Below are 18,606 nucleotides of genomic sequence, written 5' to 3'. Positions count from 1 at the left end.
GAGCCCTCGGGCGGGCAGGCGGGAAAAGGACGGGCCGGGAAGCGTGTGCCAACCGCACACCCTGAGACATGCACCCTCGCACACACACGCACGCATCTGCAGAGACGCGCACAGCCATCCCGTGCAACCCCGGCCACACTTGCGCGCCCACCTCCTTTGCAGAAGTAACGGCTCCTACGCTGCATGCATGCCCACACGTGCACGGCCCAACGCTGAAAACACGCGCACAGGCGAGCATCGCCATGCACACAGCAGGATGCGTATCAGGACAAATGGGCGCACAACACGTTCGCGCAAAACAGGCTCAACACCCAGCAGTCACCAAGACTATTTGCATATATTATTTATATGCTGCAGACTCAGTCGATATATATTTTTTGCTAATTATCCGCCGGACTTTCCAGCCCGGGCATGCAGCTGCATCACTGTGTGTGGCCGAAACACAACTGCAGCACCTACCGACACCGTTGCAAATGACCACACAAATGCATGCACTGCTCTGCAATCGGATAGCTCAAAGCTCGCATACATATCACCATCATCTGGCCAGTTACGTGCAACCTGTTCGTATGCGTCCTCGTGTAAACAAAGAATCTTGCAAACAGGGTCCATGGATCCTTCTAGGTACACATGTATATACAGCCTTAGCTTTTCCATATTCACACATACAGGTACAGGGTTCATTAGTTACGTTATTGCTGTATCCTGCTCTAATACCAACAGATGTAGGGAGGTTTAGGAATATTTTAATTAATAGACAGATTGCCCCATATGTCATTCAATTACACAGCCCTGCTCTTTAATCATTAGATAGCTAGGACTTGTCTGTTCTGGGTAGATGGACTGAGTGGAGGGAGGGGCTTGCTGGTCAATGGTTGCTCCTGCCTCATATAGGAGTCTGGGCTCTAGATGGTGTTCCTTATGAGGCCTTGACTATTCGGTAGGTGCTGTAGGATAACCAGAGCTGTTTGGGTTTCTGAAACCTTTAAAAATTATCAGTTCTCATCATGGTAATGAAATAGCTTGGGGGGAAATGGATGGGTTTGTTAACAAAATGTATTTTTATTAGCATTATTTGTACCTACATGTATGACACTCAAGTACCTTTAATGTGCTCCAAATCCCTGTTGAGGGTTTGAGAAATACCTGCATGTCTGCTGCCATTCTTAAGCATTAAGAAATGAGATTATTGGCCTGAAAGGCTTGTTGAAGTTTACAGTCATTGATCAGAATGCAGATAGATAGTGTTAGCTTTAAATTTCTCTTTAGTCAGGGGTAGGGAACCTATTTCAGCTTGAGGGCAATATTCTCTTCTGTGCAACCTTATGGGCAACCACATGGCAGAGGTGGGTGGGGCAAGAGCCAAAAGTAGGCGGGGCAACAAATGTAAAGTTTACCTTTGTGCAGTAGACTACTTTTCTACACCCTCTCTCACACACACCCTCTCTATTCTCCACCCAAGCAAACTGGAAAGCATTATTTGCCCGATTTCTTATTATTATTACTTTATTCACGATTCATCTTACATCCAAAGGTCTCAAGGTGAATTGCATAGCAAACAAATTAAAGACGCACATGAAAAGTAACCACACGGAACATCCCCCAAGTAAATATTTCCCACCATGAAATTATCAGAAGCAATCACCACAACACAGCAAGCAACTAAAAACATCCAAAAAGCAAGCAAGGAACAACTATGAACATTCAAATACTTGGGTGCATTCAATAGTCCTTAGCCTGGAGCTGAAAAGGTGTCGGAGCCAGACATACCTTCCTGGGGAGAGCATTACAGAGATGGGGAGTCGTGGCACAAAAAGGTAGGGGGGACATTAACAACTGCTTAATTGCATGTCATCCTTATTCGTATATATATTTTTTTATTTTTAGAACAGGAGGGAATGGGGAGCAGAAGGCTTCTTCCCCCCACATCTCCAAGGACACATTCCAGCTGGGTAAAAATACGGGGAGGGGCAGCGAGAGTATGGCCTGGAGAGAGTTCCAAGGGCCAGATGGAGAGCTCTGAGATTCCCCACCCCTGCTAGAGATTGCCTTGTCTTCTCTTGCTATATATTGGGCCAAAGTCTGTGAGCCCTCAAGCTGCCAGTTGAGAAGCTGCCACTTGATGCCTATGGAGAAATCAACTGCAAACCACATACGTAGATGTAGACTTTACAAGTAGGGTGAATGTGCCCAAGTGAAGAGGAGCAGCAGAGGCAAGGGTGCTGACTTCCCTCCCCTCTACCATCATTTCATTTGCCTTCCAACTTGGTAATGGTGACTGAGGAAGCATAGGAGCCAACTCCTAGGGGTCGAGGTACCTATGCCCCTCCCCCAATAAAATATTAGAGGGAGCCAGGCCAAGTACACAGGAGAGGCTGCCATGAAGGGGCTGCAAAGCCACCTCCCCAACAGCAGTGTGGCTGCCACTTGGGGCAGGGGTGGCGCAGGACGTGGTGAGGATTGATTTCTTGTGCAGCCCCAACCTCAGCGCCCCACCTACCCTGCACCTCCCCCCACCATCCAGGTAAGGGGCAGTGACACTGCTGTCAGGGGGGCAGCTCAACAGCAGCTTCTGCCAGTATTTCCCCTTACATGTTTACATTACCCAAGTTTTCACTCCTGCACAGGCGTTATCTCTTAGTCTAATCTACTTTACAGGCTTGTAGTTGTGAGGATAAAGTGTGGCAGGGGTGTGGGGTGTGAACCAAACGCTGCCACCCTAAGTTCCTTGAAGGAAGGGCAGGGGTTTAAAACTGGAATAAATAATTTGCCCGGTGGATCGATCAGTTAAAGTTCAAATAAATAATGACATTTCTTTTTTTAAAAAAAACAACCCATAACTACCAACCATGGTAAAAGTGAATACATATTTTTCTGTTTATTTTTCTGAATGCTAGCATGCACCTCTGTAGTCTTCTGTTTCATAATAAACAGCTTTTGATACTTATGGTTTCACCTGAGAATTCAAGGGTTTTGGCACTGGCATTGCTCACTTTGAAACCTCATGCGCCGAATCCACATAAAGGTTTGGGTGTTGGACAGATGTGCATCCAGTGAACATATATCCCCCCCATCCCCGTCTTACTCCTGCTGTGACTAGATGGCTCTGCTGCTCAATGGATGCACACATAGATGGAGCAAAAGGCAGACTTGGGAAATTGTTAATGTGAATTCTGCTATGAATTCTGTAAATAATAACATGATAATAATAGGAAAAGCTGATGTATTAATATAGAAATTTAGAGTCTCCAAAATGTTTCACACACACTATGCCAGTAATCTAGAGTGTGAAAGGTAGATCAGATCTGTTCATATCGCAGATGGGAAAATGTCTTGATCAGGGCCAGCCCAAGACATTTTTCTGTCTGAGACGAAAGACAAGATGGTGCCTCCTGCCTATTCCAGGTACAGAAGCTGACCGGAGTACAGAGGTGTACCTAGGCTCTCTTGTACCCTTGGCAAGGAGCTGTATCCCTGCCCCATATCCTTGTGCCCTTGGCAATCACTGTATCTCTCTGTCTTTCTTCACAATTTTTGCACCCTCTTGGGCCAACTTAACCAACTTCTGGGAACGCCCCTGCTAAAGTGAAAATTGAATTTGCCTTCAACTCTGATGATGGAATAGCATCCTGAGGCAGCAGGCTGGTTCTGGGGTGGACAGGATAGGCTGTACAACAAATGTAATTCTAGAATCATAGAATAGAATCATAGAGTTGGAAGAGACCACAAGGGCCATCCAGTCTAACCCCCTGCCAAGCAGGAAACACCATCAGAGCACTCCTGACATATGGTTGTCAAGCCTCTGCTTAAAGACCTCCAAAGAAGGAGACTCCACCACACTCCTTGGCAGCAAATTCCACTGTCAAACAGCTCTTACTGTCAGGAAGTTCTTCCTAATGTTTAGATGGAATCTTCTTTCTTGTAGTTTGGATTCATTGCTCCGTGTCCGCTTCTCTGGAGCAGCAGAAAACAACCTTTCTCCCTCCTCTATGTGACATCCTTTTATATATTTGAACATGGCTATCATATCACCCCTTAACCTCCTCTTCTCCAGGCTAAACATGCCCAGCTCCCTTAGCCGTTCCTCATAAGGCATCGTTTCCAGGCCTTTGACCATTTTGGTTGCCCTCCTCTGGACATGTTCCAGTTTGTCAGTGTCCTTCTTGAACTGTGGTGCCCAGAACTGGACACAGTACTCCAAGTGAGGTCTGACCAGAGCAGAATACAGTGGCACTATTACTTCCCCTGATCTAGATGCTATACTCCTATTGATGCAGCCCAGAATTGCATTGGCTTTTTTAGCTGCCACGTCACACTGTTGGCTCATGTCAAGTTTGTGGTCAACCAAGACTCCTAGATCCTTTTCACATGTACTGCTCTCAAGCCAGGTGTCACCCATCTTGTATTTGTGCCTCTCATTTTTTTTGCCCAAGTGCAATACTTTACATTTCTCCCTGTTAAAATTCATCTTGTTTGTTTTGGCCCAGTTCTCTAAGCTGTCAAGGTCGTTTTGAAGTGTGATCCTGTCCTCTGGGGTGTTAGCCACCCCTCCCAGTTTGGTGTCATCTGCAAATTTGATCAGGATTCCCTTGAGTCCATCATCCAAGTTGTTGATAAAGATGTTGAATAAGACCGGGCCCAAGACAGAACCCTGTGGCACCCCACTAGTCACTCTTCTCCAGGATGAAGAGGAACCATTGATGAGCACCCTTTGGGTTCGGTCAGTCAGCCAGTTACAAATCCACTGAGTGGTAGCATAGTCAAGACCGCATTTTACCAGCTTCTTAACAAGAATATCATGGGGCACCTTGTCAAATGCCTTGCTGAAATCAAGGTAGGCTACATCCACTGCGTTCCCTTCATCTACCAGGGTTGTAATTCTGTCAAAAAACGAGATCAGGTTAGTCTGACATGACTTATTTTTCAGAAATCCATGTCTTCCAAAAGAGTGCCGGAAGGAGAGGGAGAGAGAAATAGCCACGTGCTTCCTCTACATCCCCCCCATCATCTGCCACCTAAGGCATTCATCTCATTTTGCCTAATGGTAGGGCCAGCCCTGGTCTTGCCAAAGGGCCTGGCAGTGCAGTCCTCACCTGAAACTGCTAGCTTGTACAGTGCACTGACTCGTGAGCATTCTGCAAATATCTGCCCACCTGGCTCTGGTACTTTTGACGCTTTCCATCAAATTACCCAACATAGTTTCAGAAATGAAGTCAGCGCTAACTGTAGTCCACAAAATGCTTTTTTGCCATAAGGAACGTGTTTGTTTTTAAGGTGCCACAAGACTCTTTGTTGTTTCTGTTGGACTACACAGCAACCCGGCTACCCCCTCTGGAAATTGTTACAGAGCTTTGGAGCAGTGAGAACATTGGGAGGATTCAGTTGAAACTCAGAATGATTTCGATAAAACTTTTTAAGGATTAGCACATTAAGATAAACTTTTGCAAAGACAAATCAGGTACTTAACTACAAAAGGAGAGAAACCTGGCGAGGCAGCAGCACTGAGTTTCTGTTAACCACAACCTGAACTCGAGCCAGCAACTGTGAGGCTCTTGCATAAGAAAAGGTGAAAGAAAAAGGCAGAGATTGGGCTGCGTTACAAAAGGTTGGCACTTCAGGTATGAAGCCAGTGCTCTGCTTTGCTCAGGTCCTTTTATGCCTCTAACTCTGATAAAGAATGTGTTGAGGCTCTGGGCATCCTGTTATGAAAACATCAAGAAGACTCAAATGTAGGAATTGATTGAATAATAACTGGAATTATTAAAAATTAATAACAAATTATTTTAAAAAGATTTTTTTTCATCTTTCATCTTGTTATTTATTATGGCAAATGTAGGAAGTTGCCTTGGTCCGAATCAGAGCATTTATTTATTTCATTTATAGCCCACCTTTTCCTCCAAGGAACTCAAGGTGGCTATGTAGCTCTTCCCCTCTTCACGGAATCTCCATAACGCCCCTGTGAGGTAGATTAGGCTTAGGGTTGCCATATTTCAAAAAGTGAACACCTGGACATAAAAGTTGTTTACCTTTTTCGCAAAATCACAAAGAATTTGGCCATTTTTTAGGAAGATCAGCAAAATTTAGCCAATATCTGCCAGGACACTGCTTCCAGATACAGTATTCCGTGTATGTCTGGGAAATTCCTAGCAACCCTAGTTAGGCTAAGAGGCTTTTATTTTCTCGGTGGGATTTTTCTTCATTGGGAATCTCATGATCCAAGCATGATAAATTCCACGAGGTTGGGGAGTTCTCTGGAATGGAGGATCCTTAAGTGCTTTGGACCACAGTGGATATGGGATTGTGGGGTTTATCTAGAATCATCCGGAACGGCAGTGGGGTTTTCCTCTGCTATTTACAGGTGTTCAAATAATCCCTTTCCTCTCTATAATCACAGCCTTTGTATAAATGGCCTGTGCTGGGTGTTTAAATGTGGTGCACCATGACAGTAGCTGGCTCTGCATTTTTCCACCTAGGCAAAGATCCATGTTTTTCTGTAGTCGAGATGGGAACTGTTATTACTTGGGGCTATGACTGGGCTATAACCTTATAACTCTACGTTTGACCCTTATGCAGGCAGATGCTAATCTGCCAAGGATGCCCTCATTTTAGAGAATAACCACAAGCCTGCAATTCTGCCTAGTGGATTTTTAAAACAATCCGTCAACCCTGTGTACTCCAGAAGGCTTCCTTCAGGAAGCAGCTTAATCTCTCTACGTGGGACCCTCAGAGAAATAACCACTGAATATTTGTCTCCAAGGAAATTATAGAATCTCTTTATCTGGAGGTTTTCAAGAGAAAATGGGTGATTGGCTGCTGGATGTCATTTAAATTTAAGAATTTGCTGGGTATGACCCATAGGAACTCTTCCGGATACATGATTCTATCGATCTGTGGAAACAGAACATACTATACAGGCACCAAGAAACATCACTATGTTGACGGAAGCCTCTCAGGCTGACAGCAAAGCCCTTGCATACACAAAACATCTCGCTTAAGACATCTCGTCTTAAGCAAGCATGACTTTGGAGCAAAGCAGATTCTGTACCACTGAGCCACAGCCCTCCCCCTAAATTTCAAGCTCGCTCTTGCTATACCTAATAAAGACTAAAATATCTTCAAATATCCAGCCCTTCTGGCAAAACTTTGACATCCTTCTATTTCTAACATGGCAAGGCCCAATGACTATGCTATATGAAAAGCATCTGCAGTGCCTACTTGGTTTAACTAGCAGAATCTCAACCCCTTTTTTAGTTCTCTTGTTGTAAGCTAACAAAAGCAGGCTCTACAAAGGAGCCCAGGAGGCAGCAAACATAGAAGCATTGCTTCATCTCTTCCACCTGTTGCTCCAAACCAGCATAACTCAGAAAACGCACTGCATAACATTCAATCTGAAAATATTATTATTATTATTATTATTATTATTATTATTTATGGCTGACTGGCAGAAGCTCTCCAGGGTTTCAGACAAGAATCTTTCCCAGCCCAACCTGGAGATGCCAGGGACTGAACCACTAAGCCACAGCTCTTTTGCAATATATAATTGCCCTAAAATGTAATTCATCAACTAAATGCCAGAGACTAATGAAAGATTTTAAACTCCTTATTGTTAACAGTTTTGAAGAGGCTTGGCCTTTCCATCAGAAGGTAAAGCAACATTTATATCAGCGATAGGAAGCTGGTTGCCCTCCAGGTGTTCTGGACTACAACTCCCATAATCCCATGGGCCTATACTGGCTATGCTGATGGAAGCTGAGAGTCCAGTAATAACTGGATGGCTGCAAGTTCCCCATCTTCGATTTACATACACAGTTACACAGTTTCAGTGAAGTAGCAATCAAGGTGACCTAGGAGAGGTCACTTTTCAATATCAGCCTTCTAGTTACAAGCCAAGGGTTTAGGGCAACAAAGATTTGCATATTAGGCCCTTGATGCCTTTCAAGGGTCTCGAGATCCCTGATAAAACCTTAGCAATAAAGGGGCCTTACTCAACAGCACTGGCAGTTGAATCACAGAAAGTGCTGGATTTTCTTCCAGACTCACCAGAGACTTTCTAATCTGATCTCCTTCCATAGAGATGGGGTTGAGCAGGATAAACAATCAACAGTGGAATTAAGAGGAAAATCTTGAGTTCATTCCATTGAGAACAACACCCCTTTAAGTGCCAATCTGCCATATCCCAGATAAAGTACTAGTCTTTGTCTCCTCGGGAGCAATGAAAGCTGAAAATTAGGCCTCGCCCTCTTCAATCCCTCTCAGTCTGGCCTGTAGGAAGCTTCTTTCACTGTGACACGAATTCAGGCTGGAGGTAGGTGGGAGGAGATAGGAGGTGGTGGCTGCAGACTCATCATACATTTAAAACGCATTCCCCCTCCTCCAAAGAGTCCTGAGGAAGGAAAAAGAGGCGAGGTCCTCTTATGGATCAGGAATTTGGTAAAGAGGAAGCAGAGAATAGGAACGAGGACAATTCTCCCAATGGAGCAGGGCTGTCTAATCTGCGAGGCAGGGTGAGGCAGCTGCTTTGGATAACCTTGCCCGCCCTGCTGCCTCTGCTGACAGCAGCACTGGCTTCTGAAATCTTACGAGAGATTTTCAAAACTTTGTGAGATCTCGCATGAGATCTCAAGAGTTTTTGGTGAGATTTCATGAGATCTTGCCAGAACTCGCTGTCCCTTCGCAACCCAGGTCAGGGAGGCTGCAGTGGCGTGTCACGTTCCTGTTTCACCTCAGGCAGTGAAATGGAATGCAATGCCCCTGCCCTGGCTAGGCCCAGAATTGTTTCACTTCAGAGACTGAACTTTATGAGACACCATTTGAATATTATTTGAGCCATAATGTGTTTGTAGCTACATAAGCCGCAACAGGTAACTCAGACATTCATCTGAGTTTCTTGCTCAGATTATGCGTGGCACACCGGGGGCCTATTTTCCAGTAGAAAATATCTGGATGAAGTACACTTTTCGAAGTGAAATGTGTGTTGTTTTTTGGAGCTGAGGGGGTTGCAGAACATGTGTTGGTCACATTTTTGGTACACACAGACATATGCCTATGCAGACAAGCCTTTTGATACCCCCAAACTGAACACCTGAAGCAGAGGGGTTTTTTTAATTGCTAGTTTATTCACAAGGACCATATGTTATTAATTAAAAACTGGTTTGATCTTGAACAAAATTGATAAACAAATTATATTTATCCTTCTATTAATAGCCTTTAAAAAAAATCACATTTTAGGGAATTTCCACTAAAACAAAATTGCTAGGAAAGTGTGATTCTTCAAACTAAATTTGCTTTTTGGCATTTTCTCCTCCTTCTCCATCACCCATACTTGTTGTAGAAACCACTTTAGTCTTTCCGCAGTCTTCAGTGTCAGTCACCTCCTTGCTTGGTACCAACTCCCACCTGAGGACCACACTACCAGGTTAGGCCCACAGCTTCCCCTGCCAGTGGGAGACCACAACAGCTGCTTTGGGAAGTACAGATGCTTGTGGGGATCCTAAATACACACATCAATTTCCAGTCAAATATGAAGGAAAGTGCTTTGATCTGTCTCCAAACCTTAATGACATAATTGGTTCCAAGTGAAGGTATCCCCTTCCTGCTGCTGTTTTACTAGAGCCAAAGAGATGATTTCACAGTCACTCGAGCAGCAGGTCTTTGTCTCCACCCCCAGACTCCATTACAATCTCTTCCCTTAAAGTAGCTAATTCACAGAGGACTGGTGTGCCTAAGTAACTTGGCAGCTTTTTGTGGCACTACAATGTTGGACGTGCCTCCCATTCTGCATCACTGCCTAACTAAATATGTTCATTGTAGGGACATGTGGTTCTGTCTTCGTACGTTGCTGAATGAAGGCATGAACCTGGCCTCACTATTTCGCTCACTTGTGGCCTTACGGTGTTGAGTGTCTGGCTGTGATGTTGCTTGGAGCAATATTACTCTGTCTCATGAACTCACAAGTTACTCACATGCATTATGCTATTTCCATGTTTAGTACAGCTGACTTATTGCTGCACAGATTCATGTTCTTATCAGTGGAATCACTTCATTTTTGCTGTGCACCCATTGCCACAAATGACCAAACACTTTGGGGCCATTCCTGATTCTGGTGGTACTTTCTCAGTGTTCTACAGGTGGAGAGAGAGGAAGCACTTAAGCTGTTGGTGATTCCTCTGTTGTCCCTCACTGTGGTTGTTCCTGGCAACCTGTTCCAGTTCGGCTATTCCAGTAGAAATGGAAGGAAATTCAATTCTGATAAAATACCTACTGAAAGAGATGTACTGTATACCAAGACTGTTCGCCAGTTCTCATTTTTGTTTAGGTTTTTTGTAATAATAAGTGAGCACGAAGGAGGTGAAATTTTTCCTAGTCTCCATTTTAGAACATAGTTGATTATTTTAATGCATGTTAACAATATGGTTTTGGTTTCACATACATAAATAAACTTGAGAAGGCTAATGAGAGATGTTCAAAGTTTCTGCAAGAAATTACTAATAATTTAGTCCAAAACAAAAGTTGTAGTGCTTCGTAAAATACAACCACAACCCCTGCCCCAGGTACAGACAGACTATGGATGGGCATGTAATTGAACAGGTCAAAACCTTTACATTTCTGGATATACTTTCCCTGGAAAATGCTCCTGGCTACCCCAGCACATTGTTAAATTTAAAACTTTCAAAACTTCTTAAGCAATGTGGAACTTTACCTGTGGAACAGGTGGAAGCTTAGTAATTCCGGCACTGAATATATTCACAAGAAAGATGACGCCATAGTTCTGTCAACTCTAGGTGTGGGGATGTGAAAGCATTAGTTCCCTTGAAAGCCTTCAAAAAAATTTTTGACGATCATGCCTTGCTCTGCCTCAAGGCATTCCAGTAGCTCAACTGCGAACAGTAGTAGGCTTTAAGATCTGCTAATGAAACCCTCATTCTGCATTGGCTTAAGCCCTACCTTATGAAGAACCCACATTCTTTCTAGCTAGGAAAAAAAAGTTAATGTGAACTGAGTGCAGCAGTGTGTAAGCTTAGATCAGCAGGATGGCCTAGATTTACCGGTACTTCCTTAAGTAGAAACAGAGGCAAGGCATAGTAAATTTTGGTTAAAAAGAAGAATTAACAGTTACATCATTCATCAGGGCATGAAGATGAATCATTATTATTTTTCCATATACAAAAGGGTCCAATATTGTGATACCTTTCTTTTATGCTCTTCTTCAGCGATGGCCTTTGGTAATATTTCATAACATGGTGCCCAGTGCGAGGCCAAAATTTGACACCCCCAAATGGATCTTCTCAATTATTGATCTTATCCATTTTGTGCCCCCTCAGCTTTGTGCCCTGTGCAGGGGAACTGCCTGCACCACCCTAAATCCAGCAGGGCTCTTCCTTACGTATAGCCTTTATTATGGCTCCAAGATTTTCAGACATTGGAGGGACGTTACGGCAAGCTTTCAGTTAACCAGTGTTTGTGTAGAGGATATTTTTCATGGAGGTGTTTCATTTATACATTCCAGAACACCAAATTTTTTGTTCCGCTGTCCCAGTTTATAGCCTTGGGAATGAGCTGAACAAAAAATTGTCCTTTACTGAGAGATCAAAAGAAACATGTCTGTCACCCGCCCTGTTTCTTTATTTGCTGTGGCTGTGCAGAAACTAAAATTAACACTGGGAACCATCATGGTGACACTTGTCATTATCCTAATTTGATTATTTGGTTTACTATTTCAGTATTTTCACCATTTATATTGTTTTAATACAGTTTTATACTGTGCAATTAGGTTTGTAATGACCTATGGTTAAAAAATCATATAAACTTGAACTTAAGGCGGGACAAAACACGAAGCCGCAACCGTACAAGGTCATGTTTGACGTAATTCTGTATTTCTCTGTCTTCAGAATGCTGGTTTGTATCCAACATTAGCCATACTCAGAGTACACCCTGACATAATGAACTTATGCACATTATTTTCAATGGGTCTACTCTCAGTAGAATGTATTGAGAAACAATCCGCAATAATTACATTTCCCCCTGTCTTCTGAAATTGGTGATGTGCCTAAAAACCCTAACAACTCTGCAACAAAGAAGCTGAGGGACTTTAATTTCAGGTGAGGATTTTGCAGTACACACCATACATTTAAAGTATATTACTTCCCTCTAAAGGGTCCTAGGAACTGTGGTATGCACCTCACAAAGCTACAACTCCCAGCACCTCTAAGAAACTACATTTACCAGGATTCTTGGAGCGAAGTCATGTGGGAGGAGAGACTTGAAATTCAATAGCACCAGGAACTGAACTGAAGCTGGGGAGGGGAGGGGTGGAATGGGGGGCAGGAAACTGAGGCAAGCTACAAGCAGGTCTGGTCCTATGATACAGGAAGCTGAAAGGACCCACTTGAGGGAGCAACATAGTTGGTGGAGTGATAGATGAAGGCAAAATTTGTGTCTGAATGGCAAGGCAAGACAGCATTGTATTTGAGTCTGTTGCTGCATTACTTGCATCTTATATGGTTTTTATTGTATTTGTAAGTAAGGTCATATGTGATAACTGAAACCCATTGTAGGAAAAGGGAAATTCAGCGATACACACAGCACAGCAAGGAGACCCTTGCTCTTGGAACTACAGGCATGAGAGTCCGGGAGAGACTTAGAGCAGTAATAACAAAACAAAATAAAGCCCTGCTGGATAAAGCTAATTCACCATCCATTTCTCACAGTGGCCAACCAGTTGCCTACAAGCAGGACCCGAGTGCAAAAACATGCTCCTCCCTTGCAATTCCCAGCAACTGGAAAAGGGCAGACTGAATACTTCTAGGTGGGGGGAAGAGCCTACAAAAAGAAAGCCCCACCCTAAACCCAGCTGACTGCTGCTTCTGTGTGCACCTTCCTGCCCAGTGTCAGGGAGCAGTTTGAAAACCACAATTCAAGCCGGATGATGATGATGATAGCAGGGAAGTTCCATTGTGACCTGCAATGAACCCTCTAGTAACGCCTGGGGCAAGAAAGCCCAGAGGAACCCCTTTTGCTGCTCCCACCATGCTGGGAGAAACCTCTCATTATCTGCCTGTGTTGTGGTGAAGCTGACACATGGCTTCACTTTGGGAGAATCAGATGTTCCTATCCCCGTCATGGTACACTGAGCTACCCGCTCTACACATCCCAGCTGCAGCACAGGGGGAAGCAATGAACCAACAGAGGGCAAGTAGAGGTCTGTGTGTATGTGCCCGCATGCATGTTTGCCCATATGCAAACAAGCAGCATGTATGGCCTCATGTGTGATTGCATGTCCACAGCTTCCCACCTGACCAGAAGCCATACAATACTAGGCTTCTTTCTTTGGTGTGGGGGTCTTTTTTCAGTTTGAATTGGCATAAATATAGATTTGGTATATCTTTTTTCATCTGAGGCTGCTGAGCAATCAATATACACTGACAAAATGCTGCTTGGAAGCCTGTGTTCCACTGACATAAATTGTATAGATGCTGGCGCTCAGAATCTTAGGTCTTCCAAGTTTTATCTCTGCTCCCCTCCAGCACTAAGGTTCCCAAGGCCAAGGCTGTCACACCTCTCATGAGATCATAGTGTGTAAGCCAGTAACAGATGCAGGTGCATGATTAATCTGCATGACTTCTAGGGTCAGTGCAACATCAGAGGAGATCGCAATCAAGAAAAAGGCATAGAAAGACGACTCAAAGGCAGTGATTACAAAATTGCAAGGGAAGTTTAACAAGAAACAATTCCTCATGCTGACAGGTCCTTAATACTCCCCCAAATCCCACTTCTGATCTCATCAAAACCAGGCCAAATACTATTGCTTCCAGTTTTTGGTAGATTCTACACCTTTCCTCATTAATAGAATCTTTGCACCTGGTAGACCCATCAGCATAAATCTGATGCACAGCTAATCAGTCCAAAGAGGCTTCATCCTTAAGATGGGAGTAGGAGCTGCAAACGGGAGTAGGAGAAAGCAAACAGACCATGCACCCTATTGGACTATGTTGACCCACTCTGCTAGGGCACACACACCTGGAAGTTCACAATAGCAATGCTGTCTAACCCAGAATGCTTCTTTCTCAGCAACATGCAATGCTACATTAAGCGCTTGGCGCCCTCTGGTGGGAAAAAGGTTCTTCAAGCTACCATCAGTAAGTTAATTTGGGAAGAATTCTGTGTTTGGTGTCTCCATGCATGAAAGAGAATGAGGGTTCTGGCATTAATTTATTCTTACGAGGCAGCTTAGGAGGGGGAAAAGAGAAAGAATTTATGAAATTATTATTATTATTATTATTATTATTATTATTAGACCCCCAAATTGACACACCTAAAAAAAGGCTGATGAATTATTGTGTGTGAAGACTCCTTGATGAATGTGTGTGACCTACCTGCAAATGTCACTTACCTGCTGGGAGCCTCACTTGTTCATCTGCACAGGTGAAGTGCTAGAGGTTTTCCACAAGTGACTTTGACAGTGTAAATAAGGAACAATGTTGCAAAGCTACAAAACATATAGGACATGCCTTTCATACCAAATCAGTCCAAATCCTAACTGAGTGGTCTTGACATCAAATACATCACCATTCAATCCCAGCATCTCTAACTCCACAGGAGCTCTTGACCTGCAAGAGACATAATCTCTCAACACTCTTGGACATGCTCCCAAGGTCACTTAACAGCAATGCATTAATGTTAGGCAAAGTCACCTTCATGCCACTCTAAATGCTCTGATTAGATAAGAACATAATAAAACCCTGTTGCTAGTTCAGACCAAAGGCCCAACCAGCCCAACATCCTATTCTTACAGTGGAGCAACCAGATGTCTATGGGATGAACAAGAAAATAGTTTAAACTTCTAGTTAAATTACTCATCTGTATTAAGTGCACTTGTGAACACTTCCTTTTGCAACAATGGATTAAGACGCTGTTAGTTTAAATAGCTTTATTAATGCAGAGAGAAACAGCAGCCCCAGCTGAAGGGGGGCAAGGAAGCCATGGGAGTGAGCAGTCAAGCTCAGGGAAACCTCTGCTGTTCTCTCAAACACAGGAAAGATCCATTAATAAATGAGGCACAACACTTCCCTCCAGGGAAACTGTGCATGGCCTATAGTCAGCGACCCACATAGGACCAAGATGCTGGGGATGATGATGGGAGAATGTCAGGTGACACCAGTCTCCCGTCTTCAGGAGTGTATGTCCAGTCAATGAGTAATGGAGGCGCAGGGTCTGCCACAGAGGAGGTTATAGCCAACAAGTGCTGGAAACTGCAGGGAACCAAGGTTTCAGAAACAATCCATTTCCATGCTCTGGGGATCCAAGGCAGTCCAGAATGATCCATGTTCCCTCAAACCCATAGCAGGCTTGATTATGCTCCCTGTCTTTGGATTCTGTGGCAAATTGGGCATCATCCTTGCCCTCATGCTCTGGGCCATCCCTGCCCAGTGTCCTTTCTGTACCCACTCAAATGCATAAGCTGTGCTCCTTGCGTACCGTGCACTTCCGGCACTGCACCACACAGCACCAATGGAAGCGGCAAAGGCAGTTCTCTTCCAGGAGAAGTGTTTCGTCGTGGTGGCCGCGCCCACAACATAGCAGGTCGCAGCCACTCATGTCCATGGCGGTGCTGTTGCACACTCGTCCACGCGTGCCCAGCGAACCCGTCTTGCGGTTAGCCACGCAGAAGTCAGGTGAGTCGGCAGAGTAGATGAGGTCCTGCCGGTCCGGGGGCTTGATATTCCGTCCCACAGGGATGAGTGTCTTGCCATCGTTGCCGCCCATCACTTTAAAGGCCCCATTAAAGCGTTCAAGGAGGCGGTCTCCCACCTCCCGGAAAGGGGGCATCTTCTTCCAGCAGGTGCGTAATGCACAGGAACCCGAAAGTCCATGACACTTGCACTCTGTCCGCATGTGGTTCTTCACTGCCTGGAAAGAGGAGAAGAAACAGCCACTGGAAAAAACAATTCTTACCTCCAAGAACACACTGCAATGGTGGAAGTGGCAAAATCAAAATCAGCTCACCATAGAGCTGAACTACAACTACCATCAGCCTATGCTGCCTGGGGCTGATGGGAGCTGTAGCCCAAGACAACTGGAGGGCACTAGGTTGGCAAAGGCTGCTTTCAACTACAAGAGAAGGTGGGGTGGAAGAAAGCTCATTTTGAGCCTAAAAGAGAAAATGAAAATGCATGTCATCCACAGAGATTACTGTGTTCTGGCCCTCAGACCCTGAGAATGACATTGCCTATTAGTGCCTTACATTCACAAAAGAGGAGGGAGGTGATGTCAACAGCACCATGCTTTAGAAGCCAGATTATGAAGGAGATTATCAGGAGAACTAGGTTCCCTGTCCCCACCCCATATTCTGAATATGGACCAAAAGACTCTGACTGGGTTACCCTCTTCTACATGGGAGAGCATGTAATACAACAGTAATATTTAGCATTTATGTCCTGGAATGTTTGGAACGCTTTACATATGCTATATCAAGAATTCTACAACAACCCTGCAGTGTAGGCCAGTATTATTATTCCCATATTGAAGGTGGTGGGTTGAAATTGCCAGTTGCCTAAATCTACCCCTACAGAGCTTGTTGCTACTGGATTTGATCCAGGCTCATGCACCTCCCACATTTCAGTACTACATCACATGAGCTCTCTATGCATGTAAGTGCATAGATCTGTCTGCTTTGCATACCTGCTCATAAACTGTCTAACTGTCCCCTCTGGCCTTGTGTATTATTATCCATTGATAAATTGATGGTTCTGATGGGGATCATGAAATCTTCTTGTTCTGCCAGCCAGTATGTTTTTGGTGGTAATCCAGGATGAGCCCCAGGAATGATTGAGGGGATGGAAATGACAGGCAGAGGCAGGAGGAGGAAGAGGATACCTAAAGATTACAGAGGGAAATTCAGGTGGCAGGCAATGAAGGCAGGTTGAAAGAGGCATCTAGCCTATCAAGGGAACATGCTTTGGTTATAGGGCATACAGGGTTGAATCATGACGTTAGAAGCAAGCTTGCAGAAAGGGAGGGGAAATACAAAGAGTTTGATGTGGGTGGGTAAGAGAGAGAGTGCATGCTTGGGATGGAGAGTTGGGAATAAACACTTCATCCAACTCTAGCATTTTTGCACCATTAAAAATGATGGCCAACTAAAGTTAAGGAACAACAGCTTAAAGCAGGCCTGATCAGCTAAAGGATGATTTTTAGATATGAATTTGAGGTGGGTATAAATACTTTTGATAATCAGTTGTTACTCTGATGTGTGGGATTTTATGATACAGCTGTGTACGGATCCTCTGGCAGGGAAGTGTTCCTCCAACTCCCAATAGTAAAAAGTATCAAAATTGTTCTACACATATTTCAAATGAATTAACAGTTGGGGCAGGAACTCTGGCTTGCTGTGCCATAGAAATGAGGCCCAGTGAGGCAGGGATGGCCAAATACCTGGCAGTGGCACTTGTGCCCTATATTGCCACCCACTGCAGGCTGCAGCCCTTGATCTAATTTTATGTGGCCTTTGGCCAAATTTTTTAATCCCTCTGCAAGCGCTGAATTCAGTCCTCTGGAATGAGCAATCTACCCAATTTCTGGCAGCCTGCAAGGCAGAGAGGAAGGGGGCAGGGGAAGAGAGGGAGAGGAAATTGAGGGTGTGTGTGAGAGAGGGGGGGGGGTCAGAAAGAATGGGGAGAAAAGAGGTGGACCCTTCCACTTTTGGCTCTGGGCCACTGCTGGCTTTCCCCTCACTCACCAACAGATTACCCCAAGAAAATATGCCCAACAGAAAAACCTACACTGATTTTCTCCACTTGTTGGTCCTAAAGCCCCTACCCTCCAGCTTTATGTGCACATATAGATGTGCCTGTACAGTATTAGCAGATAACATGGCAGCAGTAGTGACAGTGTCTGCAAGCACAAGGGACTACAGCATGCTGCTATAGCCACAGGATACTCTGCCCCATTACTGCATGGAACAGAGCATGGCCGAATGCACATGTATAACAGCAATCCTTAGCCCTAGAACTGGATGAGGGCTCAAGCTGTGTGAGAGCAGTTGGGGTGATGACCTTGACCATAGAAATAGGTCTCAACACAAGGCAGGGCTGCGTCACTGGAGTGGAAGTGAGGATGTGACGGGCAGCCAAGTTAAGCCTAAGCAGGCCATGTTCTGGCAAGTAATGGGGCAGTCACAGTTCTCTCCACCCACCAAGGAAGAAGGCAGGGTTGCCTGTGGAAGGAGGATTCCAGATACCCAAGTAGTGAGGGGAGGCTGCCCTTACCAGGCGTCCCGCTTCGTTGTTGTGCAGGTCAATGAGAGTTCGAATGTCGCTCTTGCCACGCTTGCGCTTAGCGTCCATGAACTGGCGGGATTTCTCATAGCCAAAGTCAACATCATCCCCGCAGCCGCCCCACTCCCAAGCGGAGCCCTCTGACCCTGTGATGGCGGGGGGCAGAGGAGGCGACCGGCTCCGAGTCGCCTCACAACCGCATGGCAGCAACTCGCCCATGCTGCAGGCCTGGGTGACGGCATGGCTCACGCCGGCCGCTGTGATGGCATAGACAAAGGCTGTCTCCCGGATATCTATGTAAGAGAGTGGGAGGACAGAGCAGGGAAAGAAGAAA

The 18,606-nt window shown here is 44.9% G+C and overlaps 1 protein-coding gene across 4 annotated transcripts in view; it reads right to left on the bottom strand.

The window, feature by feature from the left end:
* Window positions 1–14,911: 14,911 nt before the first annotated feature.
* Window positions 14,912–18,606, bottom strand: part of WNT6 (Wnt family member 6) — a 42,971-nt gene continuing 39,276 nt past the window's right edge. For all 4 annotated transcript variants that reach the window (XM_079988419.1, XM_079988418.1, XM_079988417.1 and 1 more), the window contains exons 3-4: window positions 18,264–18,565; window positions 14,912–15,906 (exon numbers count right to left, since the gene is read on the bottom strand). In XM_079988419.1, coding sequence (XP_079844545.1) covers window positions 15,445–15,906; window positions 18,264–18,565 — 764 coding nt within the window. In that variant the 3' untranslated portion in view covers window positions 14,912–15,444. The remainder of the gene's footprint in view (window positions 15,907–18,263; window positions 18,566–18,606) is intronic.

The sequence above is a fragment of the Podarcis cretensis genome (genome assembly GCF_951804945.1).
Source record: "Podarcis cretensis genome assembly, chromosome: 1".
Lineage (NCBI taxonomy): Eukaryota > Metazoa > Chordata > Lepidosauria > Squamata > Lacertidae > Podarcis > Podarcis cretensis.
Note: the sequence above shows the minus strand (reverse complement) of the source record. Positions and strands in the feature narration are given on the sequence as shown.